At 38.6% G+C, this 19,508-nt stretch overlaps 1 protein-coding gene across 2 annotated transcripts in view; it reads right to left on the minus strand.

The window, feature by feature from the left end:
* Window positions 1-19,508, minus strand: part of LOC149266608 (actin-related protein 2/3 complex subunit 4) — a 348,674-nt gene that overhangs the window by 193,709 nt on the left and 135,457 nt on the right. For both annotated transcript variants that reach the window (XM_089397075.1, XM_089397078.1), the window contains exon 4: window positions 15,805-15,832. In XM_089397075.1, coding sequence (XP_089253201.1) covers window positions 15,805-15,832 — 28 coding nt within the window. The remainder of the gene's footprint in view (window positions 1-15,804; window positions 15,833-19,508) is intronic.

A 19,508-nucleotide genomic window follows, 5' to 3' on the forward strand; every position in this document is an offset into this window, starting at 1 on the left:
TGACTCCTATACATGAGTTTGCTAATAATGCTTGTGATAAGCATGATGAAAGCATATGGAAAGACAAATTGACACTCTCATTGTTTTGATAAAGCTTTATCGAATGACCTTACCTTATCCTATTGATCATGATAAGCATGGTGTTAGAGGTATAACTATGAGATTGATATTCTAGATCTCTTACTACCTATGGCAAGGTTGCACGAAACGGGGAAACGGGTACGAGTTTCCGAAACGGGAAGCGATACGAAACGCGACCTCCCCAAATTTTGGAAACGTGGAAACGTGAATATATATATATATATATATATATATAGATATAGATATATTAGGACATTTAAGAAATATGTGCAATCATAAAGCATATATGATACATTCTAATTTATTACATTATGATAAAACTGTCAATTGTCAATGCGTAAACTATAAGTATCTAAATTTGCATCACATTTGCTCATAAATAATCACATAATGAAAATAGAAATATCCAAAATCAGCCACGAGAAATTTCTAATTTCTTGTCTCGTGCTTGATTGGGAGTCTCCTCCTACATAGCCGAACAACCTTAATGCTCTTGATTAAATACAAGTTTCATACCCTAGTACCCTACATTCTCTTGATTATTGGGAGTCTCCCTGCATAGAGGGCTTGGTTCTCTTGATTAAATACAAGTTCCATAACCTAGTACATGATAAAATCCAATGGAAACATTGCAATCCCCCCAATCCTGAAATCCTGAAAAACAAATAAGTCTGTTGGATTTTGAGTGAGATCTAAAATTCTACTTTCTCCATATGAAATCCAACGAGGGCGAAACCACTCTCAAACATCCTGAGCCATTTCATGGTAATGTTAAAAATTTAAGTAAAAGGATGAAAATGAAAAATAAAGGAGAATATCACTTTTACTTTAAGAATTTAACATTACCATGAACTGCATATCAACACTAGGGCAAAATTTCACTTTTATAACTTTAGACAGGCATCTGGAAGCAACTAGAAGTCACTAGGCTAACGTAAGAATAGATTAGAAAACAATTAAAATAAAATAAAACACAAGTAAATGCTTAAACGTGGGTCATACAGCCCTGAAACGCGTTTCAGGCCGTACTGGCCACGTTTCAGTTTTGTGAAACGTGGCAATACGGCTTGAAACGCGTTTCAGGGCCGTACCAAACGCGTTTCAGCGTTTCGTACCCGTTTCCGTACGGAAACGCCCTTCTGCCCCACGTTTCCTGCAACATAGACCTATGGTCATGTCTTGATGGCATATGGTTAAACTAAATGTCCTAACTTGATGAAGTGACTTGATAGAAAGTGTTATTATGTTCATAAACTTTGAGATATGATGTTGCATCAATATGTTGCTTTGAGTCTAAAGATTGATGTCATGATGCAGATCGCCATGATAGATATATGTTTATGATCTAACAGATCTATTGTTGCTTGACTCTAGTAGAGACAGGTTGATGGCATAGATTCCCAGTCTCAAGATTCTTACTCTTATTACTATTTGCATTATGTACTCTTGAAGTATGATTTATGTGCATCTGACATACTTGATCTACAGCAAAGTCTCAAATATGAAGCTTGTACAAAAATTAGGGTTTTTTCTCCAGACGCAGGCAATAAACTGGGAAATCTCGTCCTTAAACACATGCATGCTAAAGCCCAAGTAGCGTCTAGGCAGCGAAAGTTGCTCCCATGCTAACCTGAAGGGAGCGTCCAGGGTTTGACTATAGTTGACCATCATCTGAAGTTGTCTGAACTTTGAATCAAGGTGTCTCTAACATATTCTGCCACTATAATGTAATTTCTGAAGTTGTTGGGTTAAACTGTTGATCACATACAAATGAAGTATTGTGCATGAAATTGGATGGTCACCTGGAACATGTCAGTTCCACAGATGTGTTGCAGATAAAAATAAGATATGAAAGTAGGAAAAGCTTGAATGTTTGCCATAACATGAACATGCAAACTAAACTTGTGTTTGCAGGTGACCGAGACATACATATAGATATGTCACTATGTTTGTGCTACAAGAGGTTGGCATGATTTGGCTTATTGATATAGATGAACAGTGTGTTGTCATGATGCTTGACAATAACTTTGAAATTAATGATTGAGATATGCTTTGACTATAGATCTTTCTACAATAGCGAATTTGGACTAGACCTGATGACTAATGATCTGATTTGACGATTTTTTATTTTCCTTGATGTCTATGTTATGTGGGTATTCGAAAAAATGATTTTGTATTGGCCTCCTCGTTCCTAGCACAATGGTTGAGGTATTGATAGTTGTGATTCAGCATGAAAATGGAACCTGCATGACTCATCCTTGGTGTATGCATTTGCACCTAGTGGCAGAAATGACTTATATTATGATTATGAGAATGACTTGATCAAGTTCGGATTGTCAAAGCATGGTTGATGACAACTTGTCCGCATAATAATAAATGAAGTCACGACTTGATATGAGCTCTGCTTGTCTCCTGGTTGAAAGAATTGATACTATGATGTTGATGACTTTGATAATGGTTGTGATCTGACTTCTAAACCTTGATAAGCTGACTCTATTGATGTAATGGTACAACATTGATTTGTGTTGGGTTGATTATGTTGGCTTAGCAAGGCATTATGCTTAGATCATTGCATGAAGCAAGCTCCCTGATCCAGGTATGTCTACATTTGACAATTATCTGATGAAGTCAGGATGATGAATTCCACGGTATGGCTTTGATTTTGATTATGGTTTTGGTTTTATATCATGATAGTCTACTCTTGACAGGTGATGAGCTTCTGATGATCTGAATCAGAGGGATGGCCTCCTCGTTCCTAGCATAATAGTTGAGGTATTTATAGTTGTGATTCAGCATGAAAATGGAACATGCATGACTCATCCTTGGTGTATGCATTTGCACCTAGTGACAAAAATGACTTATATTATGATTATGAGAATGACTTGATCAAGTTCAGATTGATAATGCATGGTTGATGACAACCTAAGTCACCGGATTCGTCCTAAACACCCTACGAATCCCGAATCCAGCGAATCCGACACGATTTGGTCCGGATTCGTGTCCAAATCATATGACACGTCGTGTCCTTTTCCGACACGTCGAATCTGAGGTCGTGTCACGATTTTCAAAAGCGTGTCGTGATTTTGGGAAACGTGACCTGTTTCCAGGACTCGCTAAGCTCAGCGAGGGCATGACAAGGGCGTGTTTGCTCATTAATATTTTCATTTGGCAAGTGATTTGTGCTTTTGGCAAGTGATTTGTGCTGTTGTAGCAAGGAGTAGAGCATTCAACAAGGAGAATCGACCACCGGTCCACCAGGTAAGTGCATTTGCAGCATTTCTAATCTCATTGTTCAGTGTTTACAGTTTACGTTGAGCAGCTCCATGCCACAGACTTTTCTGACCTCGGATTACCAGTCAAGCCCTTTGACAATCCTCAGTCTCCATCTACAAGGGCCTCAACTTACTTGGATAACGAAACCACTCCAATCACACTATTATTCAACCACTCCACACCATAGATAACGAAACTTCCTTGGATTCTTTCCTTTAGATATCAACTTGGAGACTATCGCCAAGAAGGAATAATACAACCTTTCCTAAATAGAAACTTTGTACAATAAATTTAAGACATTTGCGTATTCAGAACAGAGTTTTCTGATCTTAAGATAGTGGGAAAATCTTATTTATTGGCATAGCCGCATATCACAATTGCTTTTCTAACACTGAGGCATTGTTGTTTGGTATATCCTCTGTGGTATGATTGTTGTTGGATTGATGGAAACCTTGGCATTGTAAACATTTTGATCACAGAGAATTGATGTTTCAAATCTTGAATGTTGTGACACTTAAAATTGATTAATGCACACTCATTGAATTATATTGATCAAATAGTAAAGTTGGAGTCCATATCTCGGTCTTAAAAGGCCTTCTCACCTGGGTTGTGTATTGAGGTAACTCGGGCTTCTATTCTGCGAGCAACCAAGCTTTACGGCCTCTTTTTCATGGTGAACCGAGGCTTGGCCCTCCTCCACAGAATTGTGGCCATTCTCTCATAGATCAGAGAATATAATTCCTATTCTCGGCCTCTCCTTCCACAGGATCAAACTGCAATCTTGGAGAAAACTTGGCTCCCCAAATACACTGAAATCCTGTACGAGCTTGGCAAGATCAAACCCCTTCTTTGCTGCGAGTCGTGAAATAACTTTATATCTGGACAGTGGAATCTATTTAATTATAATTTGTGTATTGTAACCTTGAATTTCTCAGAATACTCTGGCAAGTTGCAACCTTGAATTTCCAAAAGACATGCTAAAACTGTCTTTGTTCTAAGACTGGCATTTCACCTCCATTTTTTTGCATTTTTTACAGCAGTTTGTATATGATTTTCATTTTTTATTTACAAATTTGTGCATGCTTTGTAAGTTTGTTCATTTTTTTTACAGGTAACAGTGTTCATGGCTCAATCAAAGGCAGCAGTTAGGGGGCAAAGGAAGGGCAAGAATGTCATGGGTAGAGATGCCCCTCCTCCCCCAATATCATCAGAGTCTGCTGCAAGTAATGTTGAGGGAAGAGAACTTAAAGATAATGATAAATATCCATTGTGGAAATATGTCACAAGAGAGGATGGGCCAGACAACAAGGGAAAGGGAGGAGGCAATGTGCAATGGAAATGCAATTTTTGTAACATTTCTTTCAAAAGCACATATTACCATGTAAAATCACATTTGTTGGCTTTACCTGGTTGTGGGATTAGATCTTGTAGAGCTATTACTTCACAAAAGAGAAAAGAATTGGAAAAGGAGGGCAATGTTGGTATGGCACATGTGGCACTGGCTTCAAAATCAAAAAAACCCAAGAGTGAAGACCCCCTTCCATTTTTGAGGAAAGCCAACACCAAATTTCCATTTGAGAGTTCTAATTCTACTGGGGGACAAGCATCAAAAAGAAGAGCACTTGGTCCAATGGAGAAGATTTTCCAAAAAGAGAGACAGGAAGAGCTTGATCTCACCATTGCCTTCTTCTTCTATCAAAACTTCATATCATTTAATGTTGCACATTCACCTTTATTTGTTGAGACGTGCCGAGCTCTAACTCAAGGGGCTCCAGCAGGGTATGTGCCTCCTGGAAGCTGAGAACCACATTGTTGACGAAGGCAAAAAAAGAGGTGCAAAAAATGCTTGAGCCTATTGTGGCATCATGGCTAACATCTGGGGTTAGCATTGTTTCTGATGGATGGACAGATCCAGCACGACACCCAATCATCAACTTCATGGTGTCTTCCTTGAATGGTCCAGTTTTCATGAAAGCAGTGGATACACTTGGCGAATACAAGGATGCACAATTTATGGGTGAGTTATTTATTAAAGTTGTTGAAGATGTAGGTGTTGATTCTTGTGTGCAAATCATTACAGATAATGCACCTGTTTGCAACGCTGCTGGCATGATTGTGGAAGCTAAATATCCACAAGTGTTTTGGACACCTTGCATTGTCCATTCATTGAACTTAGCATTGAAATCCATTGCTTCTGATGTGCTTTGGATTGGAAGCATTATTGAGGATGCAAGACATATCCGTAACTTTGTGCAAAATCATACAAATGCCCTCACTATCTACAAGGAGTACAGCAATCTATCATTGTTGAAGATTGCTAATACACAGTTTGCATCTTCATTCATGATGTTGAAGAGGTTGAGGGAGGTCAAGACCACTCTTGGGTCCATGGTTATTTCTGAGTTTTGGTCTTTTTGGACAAAGACAGATCAGGCAGCCTCTAAAAGAGTGAAGGACACAGTGCTAGATGATGCTTGGTGGGAGAGGGTAGATCTAATTATTCGGATCATGGACCCTATCATTTCTTTGCTTCGAGTTGCAGATACAGACAAACCCATCCTAGGAGAGGTTTATGAGGGATGGGATTCCATGATTGAGTCTGTGAGGAGCGTTATTCTACAGAGTGAGTGCCCTGAGTATGAGACATCACCAGAGGCCTTTTGTGATACTATACAGAATATTCTTGTCAACAGATGGAACAAGAATTGTACACCTTTACATTGTTTGGCTCACTCATTGAACCCCAAATACTATAGCCATGAGTGGCTGAATGGTGGACCTTCTTGCAGATTCCCTCCTCACATGGATGGTGAAATCTCACAGGGGAGGAAAGAGGCATTTAGGCGGATTTATCAAGATAGTGCATTGCTTGCTGAGGTGGAGGATTCCTTTGCAAAGTTTTCCACTGGCAGTGGTCAATTTGGAGGTTATGATGTGATTAGAGACAGGGGGGCTAAGAAGCCCTATTCTTGGTGGGCAAATCATGGGGCAACAAGCCCTCCTCTTCAGCAATTAGCCATGAGGCTCCTCTCTCAGGTGACTTCATCCTCTTGTTGCGAGAGGAATTGGAGCACATATGGGAATTTGTGTAGTGTGAAGAAGAGCAGGGTTAAGCAGTCCAGGGCAGAGACAATGGTGTATGTGCACACCAACCTTCATCTTATTTACAGGTAGAGGGAAGAGTGGTTGAGCGGAAAGACAAAGATGTGGGATGTCTTTCCTAATGATATGGGTCTGGACACCACTGTTGAGTTGGCATTGGCCAACATGGATCTCAATGATCCAGTGCTAGAGCATGTTAGATTTGATGACTTAGAGGGGTCAACCTCCATACCAGCAGATGCAGAGGCGACTATGGATACAAGGGAGGAGGAGGATGTAGAGGAGAGCAGTGGGGACCATGATGATGGGGACAGTGATGCTGATTCTGATGCTGATTGATGCCTTGAGGCTTGTATACCTGTAGTTGTTTTATATTTTCTATTTCTATTTGCCATTGGCATTGCACCAACACTACCTATGTAACACATTTTGATTTGATGACTTAATGAGAAAACTACAGTTGTCAGTGTGTTTATCTTACTATCTTGTAGTTGTAAGTTGTCTTTCAGTTATGAATTATGAATCGTGATTTAAATTTTTAATAGATTTATCATTTATGTGACCAGTACCACTGACATTTATTTGAATTTTGTATGTACTATGCATGCTAATAGCTATAGATGAAGATCTATGTTTGAAATCAATAAATTTGTATCATTAATTAAAATTTGTGTAAGAAATATAATAATATCTAATTTTTAATATATATATATATATATATATATATATATATATATATATATTTTAATAAAATAATATATAACGTGTCCTGTTCCGGGGGGTCAGTGTGTCCGAATCCGACACCACAAATCTCGAATCCTACGTGTCCCGAATCCCCGTGTCAGGTGACTTAGATGACAACTTGTTCGCATAATAATAAATGAAGTCACGACTTGATATGAGCTCTGCCTATCTCCTAGTTGAAAGAATTGATACTATGATGTTGATGACTTTCATAATGGTTGTGATCTGACTTCTAAACCTTGATACTCTGACTCTGTTGATGTGATGGTACAATATTGATTTATGTTAGGCTGATTATGTTGGCTTAGCAAGGCCTTATGCTTAGAGCATTGCATGAAGCAAGTTCCCTGATCCAGGTATGTCTACATTTGACAGTTATCTGATGAAGTCAGGATGATGAATTCCAAGCTATGGCTTTGATTTTGATTATGGTTTTGGTTTTATAACCTGATAGTCTACTCTTGACAGGTGATGAGCCTTTGATGATCCAAATCGGAGGGAGATAGCTTTTGAAGCTCGAAATGTTGTATCATGGCATGATGAATCAATTTCTGGAATTTGGAAAAGAAATTCTATATTGCAAAGCTATTGGAAAATGTTTTTTTGAAAATGCAAATCCTTGGATACTCTAATTTGAAGTTCAAAGATGTTGTTGAACTTGACATGGCATCCGACTGTTGATTGAAGCATTGATGTTCCGTTTTGAACATCCATATGTATATACATGATGTGCATAAAACCTGAATAAGTGCATGAGTGAGCCACTTCATTCACATACAGTTGCCACCGAGCATCCTTTGAAATATCTACATGAGATATTCTAGTTTTTAGGTTGAGATAGTTCTCCCATGATATGTGTCTGCATGGATGTATTGTTGTTGATAGAGATTATTGTTAAGCACATTTGGATGCTGCTTTAGTATGAGATCTGCCATGATATCTTGGATGAAAGGTCCATAGTACGATTGAGGATGAGTACGATGTTGCTATCATGGCTAGCTGTGAGGCAAGATGAAGAAGCTCCTTAGAGAGTTGTCTGAGCATGATCTGGATATCAAATGGATACATTGTGATGACATAGAGTGAGATCCGATTGGCATAAAGTCCCATATTTATAGTTGGGACCGAGATACTCTCATATATTGAGACAGTGCAGTTGTTTGAAACAAGCTCAGGCTTGTGGTTGGCACCTCCTTGAGAGGGAGGATGATTATGGTATCCTTTTGTGATTTATATGATTATTTATGTTTTGACATGATATTTGATTTGATGTCCTATATGAACAGGAAACAACTGCTATTGAGACAAGCTGATACCAGATTTGAGTATGATGAGAGCAGCATTGATCGAGGACACTGAGCCAACTCTTCCTCCCTGTCTGAGCTCCCAAGGTGAGGAATTGAGATAGAGCAGTACTGGGGTTGAGGGAACTCTGTACAATAGGGTATGACCCCTATCTGTTACCCATAGGGTTGGAGATGTTTCTCCCCTATCTTAATAGGGTCAGAGAATGTTGCTCCCTTGTTTGGTCGTTGCAAAGTATATCCCAATTGACATCATACCCACAAGCAGAGCTTGTCAGGAATACCGCTTCTTGTTTGGCCAACGAGTTGAGAGTGTACTTGGGGTGTACAACCCAAGTTGATTATGATGCAGGTGTTCTACCACATGACTATTTAGGGTCATCAATGGGAAGATCACTAGGCAATAGGATGAGTTGAGATAACCCTATGCGATTCCAGGTTGAGATTAAACTCCTTGATGAGATCCCCGGGTCGAGATGTGCTCCCCTGTGTGCTTGGATATCCTATTGTTCGATATGGGGTTGTAGATGTATAGCTCCCCCATGAGTTTCTAGGTCGACATGTGTTCTCCGATGCAGTTCCAGGTTGAGATGTGCTCCTGGATGATATGCTCTCTGATGATGATCGATGATGATATTCTGGGTAGTAGCCTGCTGGTAGAGATTCTAGGTAGCACCCTGATGGACAGAGGGTGATAGCTTAAGCTTCTCTCCAATAACAAATTCTTCTTCTTCTAGATTCGAGAATGTTCAGCATACGAGCAAGGACAAAGGAGATGATTAGGAATAAGCAAGGGATAGATCGAGATGTACATTGATGATTTGTGATGATGAGATACTTGAGGTGGTCACTGCATGATGACTACATGACAGAGATGATCAGGGATGATACGTGTTGACACTTGAAGACACCATAATGGCATATTGATCGATGGACAGATATTGGCAAGTGGAATTCTCCCTAGTTGAGAGGGAGTGTTAATTTTCGCAATTGCGGGCAAATTCCACTTTGGACAGCTCATATGATGAAGATAATAATTGCAATAGATTCCTCTTTTCGAGAGGACCAAAATTGACCTAAAGATCACCTTATTTGGACAAGCGAAAGTTGGTTTTTGAATTTATTTATTCACTCATGTATATTGGGTTAGGTCGACCCTAAGCACATGTTAAATTGGACAGGTCAGCCTCAACCCCAAGTGGACCCTCATGAAAGCCTATAAATAGAAGATACCTCAAGCTCATTTGGACACATTGATCAAGCCATCTTCTCTTCTCTTATTGTCTTGGTTCGCATAGGTCTGTCGGAGGAAAGTTTGCGCAAGGGTCTGAAATCTCAGGGGTGAAGCTTGCACTGATCTAGGGTTTTCTGATTCTTGGACGCTGGCACAAAACTGGGCATTTTAGTCCCTGGACGCTGGCACACAGTGGTCAAGACAGCGTCCAGAAAGCCCTAGACGTTGGCACAGAGTGTTTATGGGAGCATCTAGGAGGCTAGGGTTTCTACTGCTCATTTTGGTCCCCGGACGCACACACAGTATGGTCCTGAGAGCGTCCGGACTATCATAGACACTCACATAGAAGCCTTATGAGAGCATCCAGGGTTTGAGGCAGATCTAGGTATGTTTGACCCCGAACGCCCTCATTCAATTCACCTAGGAGCATCCAGATTTGTTCCGGACGCAGTGTTCCAATTTTGCAGAGAGCATCCAGGACTACTATAGACGCTCGCACAGCCCCTCCTCCCTGCGTCTGGGACTCAAAGATGAGATTTCAGTATTCTGAAGATTTCGCGCAGTGTTCAACAGTATCCAGCAGTTGACTACAGTCAGTGACAGCACATTACAATCATCAAAATGAAGGTTTTGATTATAAGCATGATTAGATATGTTTCATGGATATCATAGTTGTTTTGTTGCATAGATGAAGTTATGGATCATTGTACTCTCTTTTGCTGAATCATTTGATGACGAACTAAGAAGAAGAAGATTTGCAAGGGTTTTCCCCATAGTGGGTTTTGCCTTGGTCTCGGATCAATCCTGGTGTCTCTATGTGTATGCATACTTTTCTTCTATTGTTCCTTTATGTTCCGCTGCATTGATGGTGATGATGTTGTTCTTTCTATATAACTGCATATGTTGATGAACAATGGTGTAGATCTGAATAATGTAATGATGATATGGGGTGAACTTAATGTATTAATGAAGAAATGCAATTATCAAATCAAAGAACAACGTAGCCATATGAAAAATCAACAAAGGTAGGGCAGTTCATTGCCCACCAGGGGTTGGGACAATCATGGGTTCCTTAATGGTGCAAGGGCTCACATAAGGGGTCCTAGGAACCAGAGTGATGGCCATGATGATAGGGGTAGAGCTCATGTTTGGCTTTTGCCCATGTGCTAATGTTTTTTATGTCCAGACAATCTTTTGCATTTTATGGTAAATTCCCTGTTGTGACTGGCCAAATTATGTTTTTATTTTTCTTTCAACTGCATCTACCTCCAGGACATCATTCCAGGCTTAACCCAAAGTGTGGACAAGGGGAAGGGGAAGTTAACTCCTTGTGGACCCAATGGACAAATGTGGACTCGAATGGGAAATATGTGAAAAGTGGCTATAATAAGCGGAGGGGAGTGATGTATGTGATGTCAAGAAGCGAGACAACGCAACCAAAATTGGGATTTCCCATGTAGTGTCACTCCTAAACCTAGTAGCCAATAAAGAAGATCCCACGAGACTAGGTTACAAGACTAACCACCAAGTTGAACAAGGGGACAAGAGTATAGACCAAGCCCATTCTTTCCGCCGAATCCCCCCACTAATGCATGTCCAGATGTGCCCATGACAAGTAAGCAAAATACCCAATTACACAATGAAAAGCCATACCTTAGGGGTTGGAAGGCCCACCTTCAAACATACAATCATAACAGATGGGTGAAGGCCCGTAATGGTTGGCTCAAGTGGCGCAAATGGTGGCACATTGAGCTATCTGGTGGCTTTAAGGGTCTGTTGGCTGTCATTTGAAGACAATCTAGGATAAAACTTTCCTCTATGGGTGTCACCCACTAGTTGGTGGGAAACAAGACTCATTATCTTCAAATGCATCAGTTCCAATTTCCCTTGAATCTAGTCCATCCATTTACTTATATTTCAAATATACTGCACTTTCTCCAGTTTCCTCCTCTCATTACATTCATAAATGATACCTATCTAAGTCGACCAAGTTTCAAGGATGGGGTTGTACCATTGTAGGGATGAGTTTCTTGGACAGCTGGACTTTAAAGCCAAACTTTAAAGAAGCACAAAATACCAAAAAAAACACATGAAAACATACAACAGTTCAGAATAACATTCAAACAAAAGGGATTTTGTTATGAATATAATTCATAACAATTAGCTAAATAAAATAAATATAACTATTAAATAATTAAATATTATTTAGGTTAATTAGTCATTAAATTAAGTGAAAAGGCATGTCTAAAAGACATGCCCATTCACGAAAGGTCGCCTGCTGAGGTATAAAAGCAGAGCCTCATTGTACATTCAAATCATCTTATACATTTATATATATTAATAAATTATTATTTTTAAATACCTTCTGTGTATTTTAACATTCAAGTTTACAAGCTATCAGTCTTTTATACTTCAGCATAGTTTTTATGCTACAGTGGTATCAAAGCCATCGCACACGGTATAATCATGCAAGCCTTTGAACGTAGTTCGCCGCACAATGTGCCATTACGTTCACATCTTGATTACGTTGAACAGTTTAGTATTCAATAAGTATTTCAGCATTTAGAATAGTCATGTGCAGAAATTAAAGTATGTATAAAGGGAATCAATAAAAAGGAAAATGATCAAGATAATGATTCTAATGTAGCTGATATAGATCAAGATGATGATCCAAATAAAGATGATGTGGATGAGGATTATCTTGAGAAACAAAGAGATGTGCAATATCATAACAATGAAGAAGATGTTGTCAATGAAAAACTGCCATCAATGGCTCTTGAGAAAAATCCAGTAGATTATGACGAGAATATAGGTGTTCTTAAAGATAAAGATGACCCTGCTAGTGGGAAGATTGTTGAAGAAGCTGAAAAATATGATGAACGTGAAATTAATGACAGGTCTTTCTCCTTAAAGGATGGGAAGGAACAAAAACAATTTGAAATTTTTATAAGTGATCTTGATAAAGAAGTTGATGAAAAAGAATTGAAGAAAGTTTTGGGTACAATTGGTGAAATTAATTTAATACAAATGTCTAGGAACCCTCCATCTCCAGATAATAATAATAACAACACTATATTGAGCCCAAAGATCAGTCTCAAAGTTATTGTCAACTACATTAAAGTGTTGAGCACTAGAGATATGACGGATCTCTCGAATGAATTGGTTTTTAATTACCAAAACCTTTTAGATTATTACAACACAATTTGGAACTTTGAGGAAGGGAACAAGTATTGGAAAGGTATGTGGCAGAAATTGAATTTGGTCCGCCAGTACAGTGAAAAAAACAGAGAAAGGAATAATTCATTGATAAACTATTTGGAGAGTCAACAAGTTTTTGACACCAAAAATGACACGGCCATGCAACTTCTCGAGTCTATTGTTGTTGTTTGGTTTCACAGAGATGGCTAACATTTGAAGATTGTAACAATTGGGCTAGAGCAAAGTTTGAGGATTACTTTTCAAATCATGTAAAACAACTTATTTTCAACTCCCCTGAGAATCCATCCATAAGCACAGGGGCACCATTCTGGTTTATCCCAAGTGTTTCCCAAAATCCTTGAACTTTACTTCCCATGATCCCAGTCACACGTCCCTAATTCTTGCAGCCTCCACTGTTTATCGAAATTTATCCAGGTCTGCTGGAATTGGGTGCTTTGTATTATGGCAATTTATGCCAGATATGTGGTCTGTGGAATATAAATTATATAAAATAATTATTTTATATAATTATACAAAAGTGTTCTGTGATACACGTTTGGATAACCGGTTTTTGGAAAATGGCTACTTTGTATCCAAAGCTTCGATAGTTGTGGAATGCGCTCTCGTCTCCTGCAATATTCCCTCGACAACCGCACCCTCAAAGCTTATGTTACAGTTGGCTTCCAAGGGATTTGTCACATATAGTGCAGGCTTGTTTAGCGATCGCCATGAAACAGTGTCTGATAGAAGCCGCAAGAATGTTTATATTATTAAAGATAAATGTTGTATCAAACAAATTATGGAAATTGGTTCTTATCGACAATCTACAAACCCTGCTCGACATACATTGTTCGACGTCTTGTTTGTCGTTCACGCCAATCCAAACCATTGGATTATTCCATTGCAAGAAAACGAAAAATTGGCATTATGTTTAGGCAGCCGACAAACCCTTTCCTGTTCTGTCCGCAACCGGGATCTTTTCATTGTTGTTTGGACCGATCACTCTTTCGTCGCCAAGCCCCATACCGTTAACCACATTCGCCGTCGAGGATTGCTGCCACAACCGGACATTGCAGCATGGTTGAATTGTTGCGGCCTGAGTACAGCTGCGTCAACGCTGTCGTCTGACACCAGCACCAACACTCCAGTTGTGATTTTCTCTGCGGTAAATTCCCTGGCTGCGGGGTGTGACCTAGAGTGTGTGATACGTCACCCTTCTTGGAAAAAAAAAAATGGATCCCCATATTATACGTTGATACAGTTAAAGGTTGTGTCATTTTGTGGTTCGATCATAATTGCGTCATGCAACAGAGCTTCATGGTCAACGTATATATTAGTACACAAAAATTATAATTATAATTACCCCCCGCCATAATTATAATACAAACAAATGCTGCCACAACCGGACATTGCAGGATGGTTGAATTGTTGCGGCCTAAGTACGGCTGCGTCAACGCTGTCGTCTGACACCAGCACCAGCACTCCAGTTGTGATTTTCTCTACGGTAAATTCCCTGGCTGCGGGGTGTGACCTAGAGTGTGTGATACGTCACCCTTCTTGGAAAAAAAATGGATCCCCATATTATACGTTGATACAGTTAAAGGTTGTGTCATTTTGTGGTTCAATCATAATTGCGTCATGCAACAGAGCCTCATGGTCAACATATATATTAATACACAAAAAATATAATTATAATTACCCCCAGCCATAATTATAATACAAACAAATTTAATTTTAAAAAAAAAACTATATTAAAAAAAAAATTATTATTATTATTATTATTATTATTATTTTATATATATATATATATATATTATTAAAAAAAACTATATAAAAAAATATTATTAGACTTGTTAAAAAAATAAATAAAAAGAAACAAAAAAAAAATTAGAGAGTTATAAAAATAAAAAGATATAGAGTTAAAAAAAAATAGAGAAACAACCAAAAAAAAAATAGACATGTCAAAAAAATTAAAAAAATCAGTATTAGAAAAAATAAATAAAATAAAATAAAATCCAAGGAAATAGTACTAATAAGCTACCTGACGAATCAAAGACCAAGTTGTATACATTGACAGCGACTAAGTGAAGAAAACCCCAGTATTAAAGCTTTGAGGACAAAGCTTCCGAAGAGAGAAGCTATGTTATGAATATAATTCATAACAATTAGCTAAATAAAATAAATATAAATATTAAATAATTAAATATTATTTAGGTTAATTAGTCATTAAATTAAGTGAAAATGCATGTCTAAAAGACATGCCCATTCACGAAAGGTCACCTGCTGAGGTATAAAAGCAGAGCCTCATTGTACATTCAAATCATCTTATACATTTATATATATTAATAAATTATTATAAATTATTATTTTTAAATACCTTCTGTGTATTTTAACATTCAAGTTTACAAGCTATCAGTCTTTTGTACTTCAGCATAGTTTTTATGCTACAGATTTCTCCAAATTTCCTTTTCAACAACATGTGACAGTTGATGAACTGTAGAAATTCATCAACTGACCAGCACTTTAAGTGTGTAAATCAATGTTGGACCACAAACATAAAGCACACAGGCAGAAAATCAATAAGTCGAATCATTTATCAAGCTATGAGACTGATTATTTCTGAATTAGTTGTTTGATCCTTGGTATAAAAATAAACGCAATAAATTAATCTGGGGACACTTGTCCTCCATATTTTGTGTAGAATCATCACAGAACTATTTATGTGTTACTTGCCACTAAATAAGTACCCTATAATATTGCATTTAGTATGTCTTACATACCTTTAGGTCTCTAAATATAATTGAATTGTATCCAGCATTAATATAACTATTCATTTATAAAACAAGATATAAGGGAAGTAGATCTCACAGGATTCAACAAAAGCTCTGGACTTGTCCTGCAGGAATATAAAATATAATCACGATTAATATTGCTAGAAAATTTAACTCTATACATATCATGTTTTACTCATAACAATGTGAAAAAAAATCAACTATATGTAAGTAGTATTCACCAAGACTTTGTTTGAAATCTCTTATGTGACTAATGGAATTTGCAAAAGATGGCTGATATAGGCTGATTTAACAAAACATAATCGAAATCATCAGTGAAATGCTAAAGCTAGAATACCTATGCTGGTTGCACATCACCCAATTTTATGCACACAAGTATGTATTGTAATAAGTGTAATATATTCACATGCCAGAGGTCATGACTATATTGCCCTACCCAAAATTGGATATAGCAATCATGCAGCAGCATATGCTTGCCTTTGGATGATTCTGATGTTTACTTTCATCTTCAACAGCTTATTTTAGTTTTCAGCAGTACCGTGACAGAGACTCTTTCCTTCTCATGTAGAATGTTTGATGTGGCCTTGTTTTGGCTTATTTTCAAAAATGGAAATTCCATGTTGTTGTTGGGATGATATAATGGTTGCAATAGTTTTTTTTATTTTACCTAGCACTTGTATCTCTGTATTGTAGAGTAGGGTAGGAAGAATAAGCTTGATGTTCACAAGTAGTGGATTTCATTTATGTTATCTTTAGCATTTTGGTTCATGCTTTTAGTTTTAGCACCTCATGAAAATGAACAGTCAGATGAACATTCTTAAGTCTTTTGTAATAAATTGACATTGGAAACATTTATATTAAGTGGCAAGATGTGACATCTTGGATCCATCATGTCATGCATAGCCTTCGATTCATCTTGCAAATACAACAGAGATTTTGGAGTTCTTTTGCACCCCACAAGGGACTGCAGTCCCCATATGGAGCCAGTTCTTACCCTCTTCAAATGCAGTCATGCATTTTCATGAGTTTCTCTCTCTCATGGAACACAATAGAAGAACTTTAGAGTCCAATAGCAGTTTTATAAAGAGCCTTTTTCCTACGTCAACTCAAGACCACTGGCAACTATGCAAGAAAGCAGCCCTATAACAAGAACACCCTAGCATATTAGGGCTCAAGAGCATGATTTAGGGCAAGCTAAGGAGTCAAATATAGGAAAAGCAGGAACACCTTACATATGAGAGGCCCAAAGTAAAACTGCCCTACTTTGGAGGAGACATAAGGCATGACTAGTGACAGAGGAAAGAGTTGATGGAGGAATGCCCAAGTATGGAGTACATTGTTGGTCAAAGGAGATCACTTGATGATGAGCATTCCACCTCAAAGGAGCATTGCGGTTGCTTGGTCATGGATCTACCCCTTCCAAGAGAAACGTCTTATGCAAAAGGGCATTAAAAGCATGATGTAACTTTACGAGCCAAACCCAAAGCATATTCCACACATTTGAAGGCACATTCCACCCTTGAGATATCTAGGCAAGGACACTTGTTTTGACAGATATTCTATATATTTGGAGATGAGTCCTTTGCATGAGGAAGTGCCATGTGGGACATGTAACATGGTCCAAGCCCCTAAATTGTAATGTCCCCGACTACTTAGGAGGCATACGCAGGACTTCCGCCAGCATAAGAAAGTTCTTGTAGGCTAAGGTAAGGGAAAAATTAACTAAGAGAACATGATTTGCCTAGGAAAAACATTATAAATGTTAAAGTGAACATGTCCTAGGCTAATGGTGTTCGGTAAATAGTTGAAGAGGGCTCGAAGAATGGCGTGATACGACAAAGCAATTACTGTGTTTTTACCAGACAGTCATCTGGTTCAGGTGGAGTATGCCTTAGAGGTCGTATGGAAGGGCAACGCAGCCGTTGGAGTGCAAGGGATTGATAACATCGTGTTGGCTGTCGAGAGAAAGTCCACGGCTAAGCTTGAAGATTCCAGAGGAAGTGGCATTTAAGCAAACAGGAGCAAGATCGAGAACAAGAGTGGGTCGAAGAAGACGAACCTGGCGTTTGCGTTATCATTAGCTTTTCTCCTAGTGGCTCAAAGGAAATCAGGCGTGTCAAATTCAGCAAGTTTTATGTAGTTTTCCTTCTTCTTGAAAATGCAAATGGGCAATGGATTCTGTCTGAAGTTTTTGATAGTGAGGTATGCCAAAACCTCATCCTGAAGAAGGCGTTGACAATACCAGCGGCTCCATGCCGGATTCACACTTAATGTATTGCATGCATAAGTGATCAAGATCCAGGTCTTATTGCATGGCGGTGGGTTCTCTTTTATCAAATCCTAACCCAGGTAAAGCTTCGCGCTTGTATTTGGATAGAAGTTGGATTGGATCGGTGGGGTCTGAATCAAATACGCTCCAGATCTACATCTCGGGCTTTTTGCTGGATACCTACATGCATCAAGGATCCAATTCATCTTGCACGGCGGAGAGCCCCCTCCTCTCATAAAAAAACCCAAATCTATCGCTTAGGTCCAGATCTAAATGAGAGACAAGTAGAAGGGAGATCACAAGGCACAGATCCAGATGCAGAGGAGCTGTATCAGATTTTTATCAAAACCATTACTGGGAAATCGATCTTGCTAAGGGTTAGGGGAACAGATCTAGTGACAGATCTGAAGCAGAGAGCCCAAAATATCATAGGTATTCCTGCTCCATTACAAAGTCTTATTTTTTCAGGGAAAGTGCTGCAGGATGTGGTCCATTTGAAAGACTATGGTATTCAAAGGAATTCTACCATCATCTTGAATTTAAGACTGCAAGGTGGTGCCCCAGGAGCGAGCTTTCCACCTGGATCATCTTCGGCTAGCAAGGGTCCGACCTCGTTCAAGGATGCATTGAGAGGGAATGCTGCCACACAGGACAAACAAAACCCAAATCTGACAATCTCAGGTCCGTACATTGTAGAGAAGATGGAAAAATCCCCAGATCTGTCCATATAATTACCAAAAGTAAGTGGCATTTTCGCTAATTTGCTGTAGAAATTTCTGTTTTCCCACCCGGTTTTCAGTTTCTCCTTATTTCTCCCATGTAGTTAAATGCCCTTTCCCATAACCATACATTTAACAAGCTGAAAAAAATAAATTTGCTGAAAACACAAATTCTGGAAATTTTACAGAATGCTGGAAATTGCAGAAATAAAAATCAGCAGTAATAAACAGCCATTAAAACACATTTAAACACTGAGATTTTTTGTCAATGTGACCCTGGAAAAACCCCCTACAACTCTTGGGGAAAACCAGTTTGAGAGATCTTCTTTATTTCTGAAAATTGCCTTTTTACAGTGAAAATTATTCAGCAAAAAATCAGCAAGCAAATTTACAACTTATCTCCTTTCCTGTGCCTCACAGCAATCTGGAAATTACAGCAAACAGGACAGCAATAAATGTTGTACGGCCTCCGTTTTGTGTGCAGAAAAATCAGCAAACTGCTCCTCGATTTTTGTGCAAAAATCTGCCTTTCACTATGTGCTGAATCAGCTGTACAAATCTGCTCAACTGCTGCCTTGGAATGTGTGCCAAGCTGTTGTCTCCTTCTCCTCCCTGCTCAGAAATCTCTCTTGCTCTCTTGCTCTCCTTCTCCCAATCTGCTCATGAAAGAATGAATGACCTTTTCCTCCTTTTCCTCCTTTAATATAACTCCAAGTGACTTTTGGGTGATCCAAGTGACTTTTGGGTGATCTAAATCCAATGGCTGAAATAGATTTAGATCAATGGCTGAGA

The sequence above is a fragment of the Pinus tabuliformis genome, chromosome 6 (genome assembly GCF_031772625.1).
Source record: "Pinus tabuliformis cultivar Carrire ecotype Pingquan chromosome 6, CPIR1, whole genome shotgun sequence".
Classification (NCBI taxonomy): Eukaryota; Viridiplantae; Streptophyta; class Pinopsida; order Pinales; family Pinaceae; genus Pinus; species Pinus tabuliformis.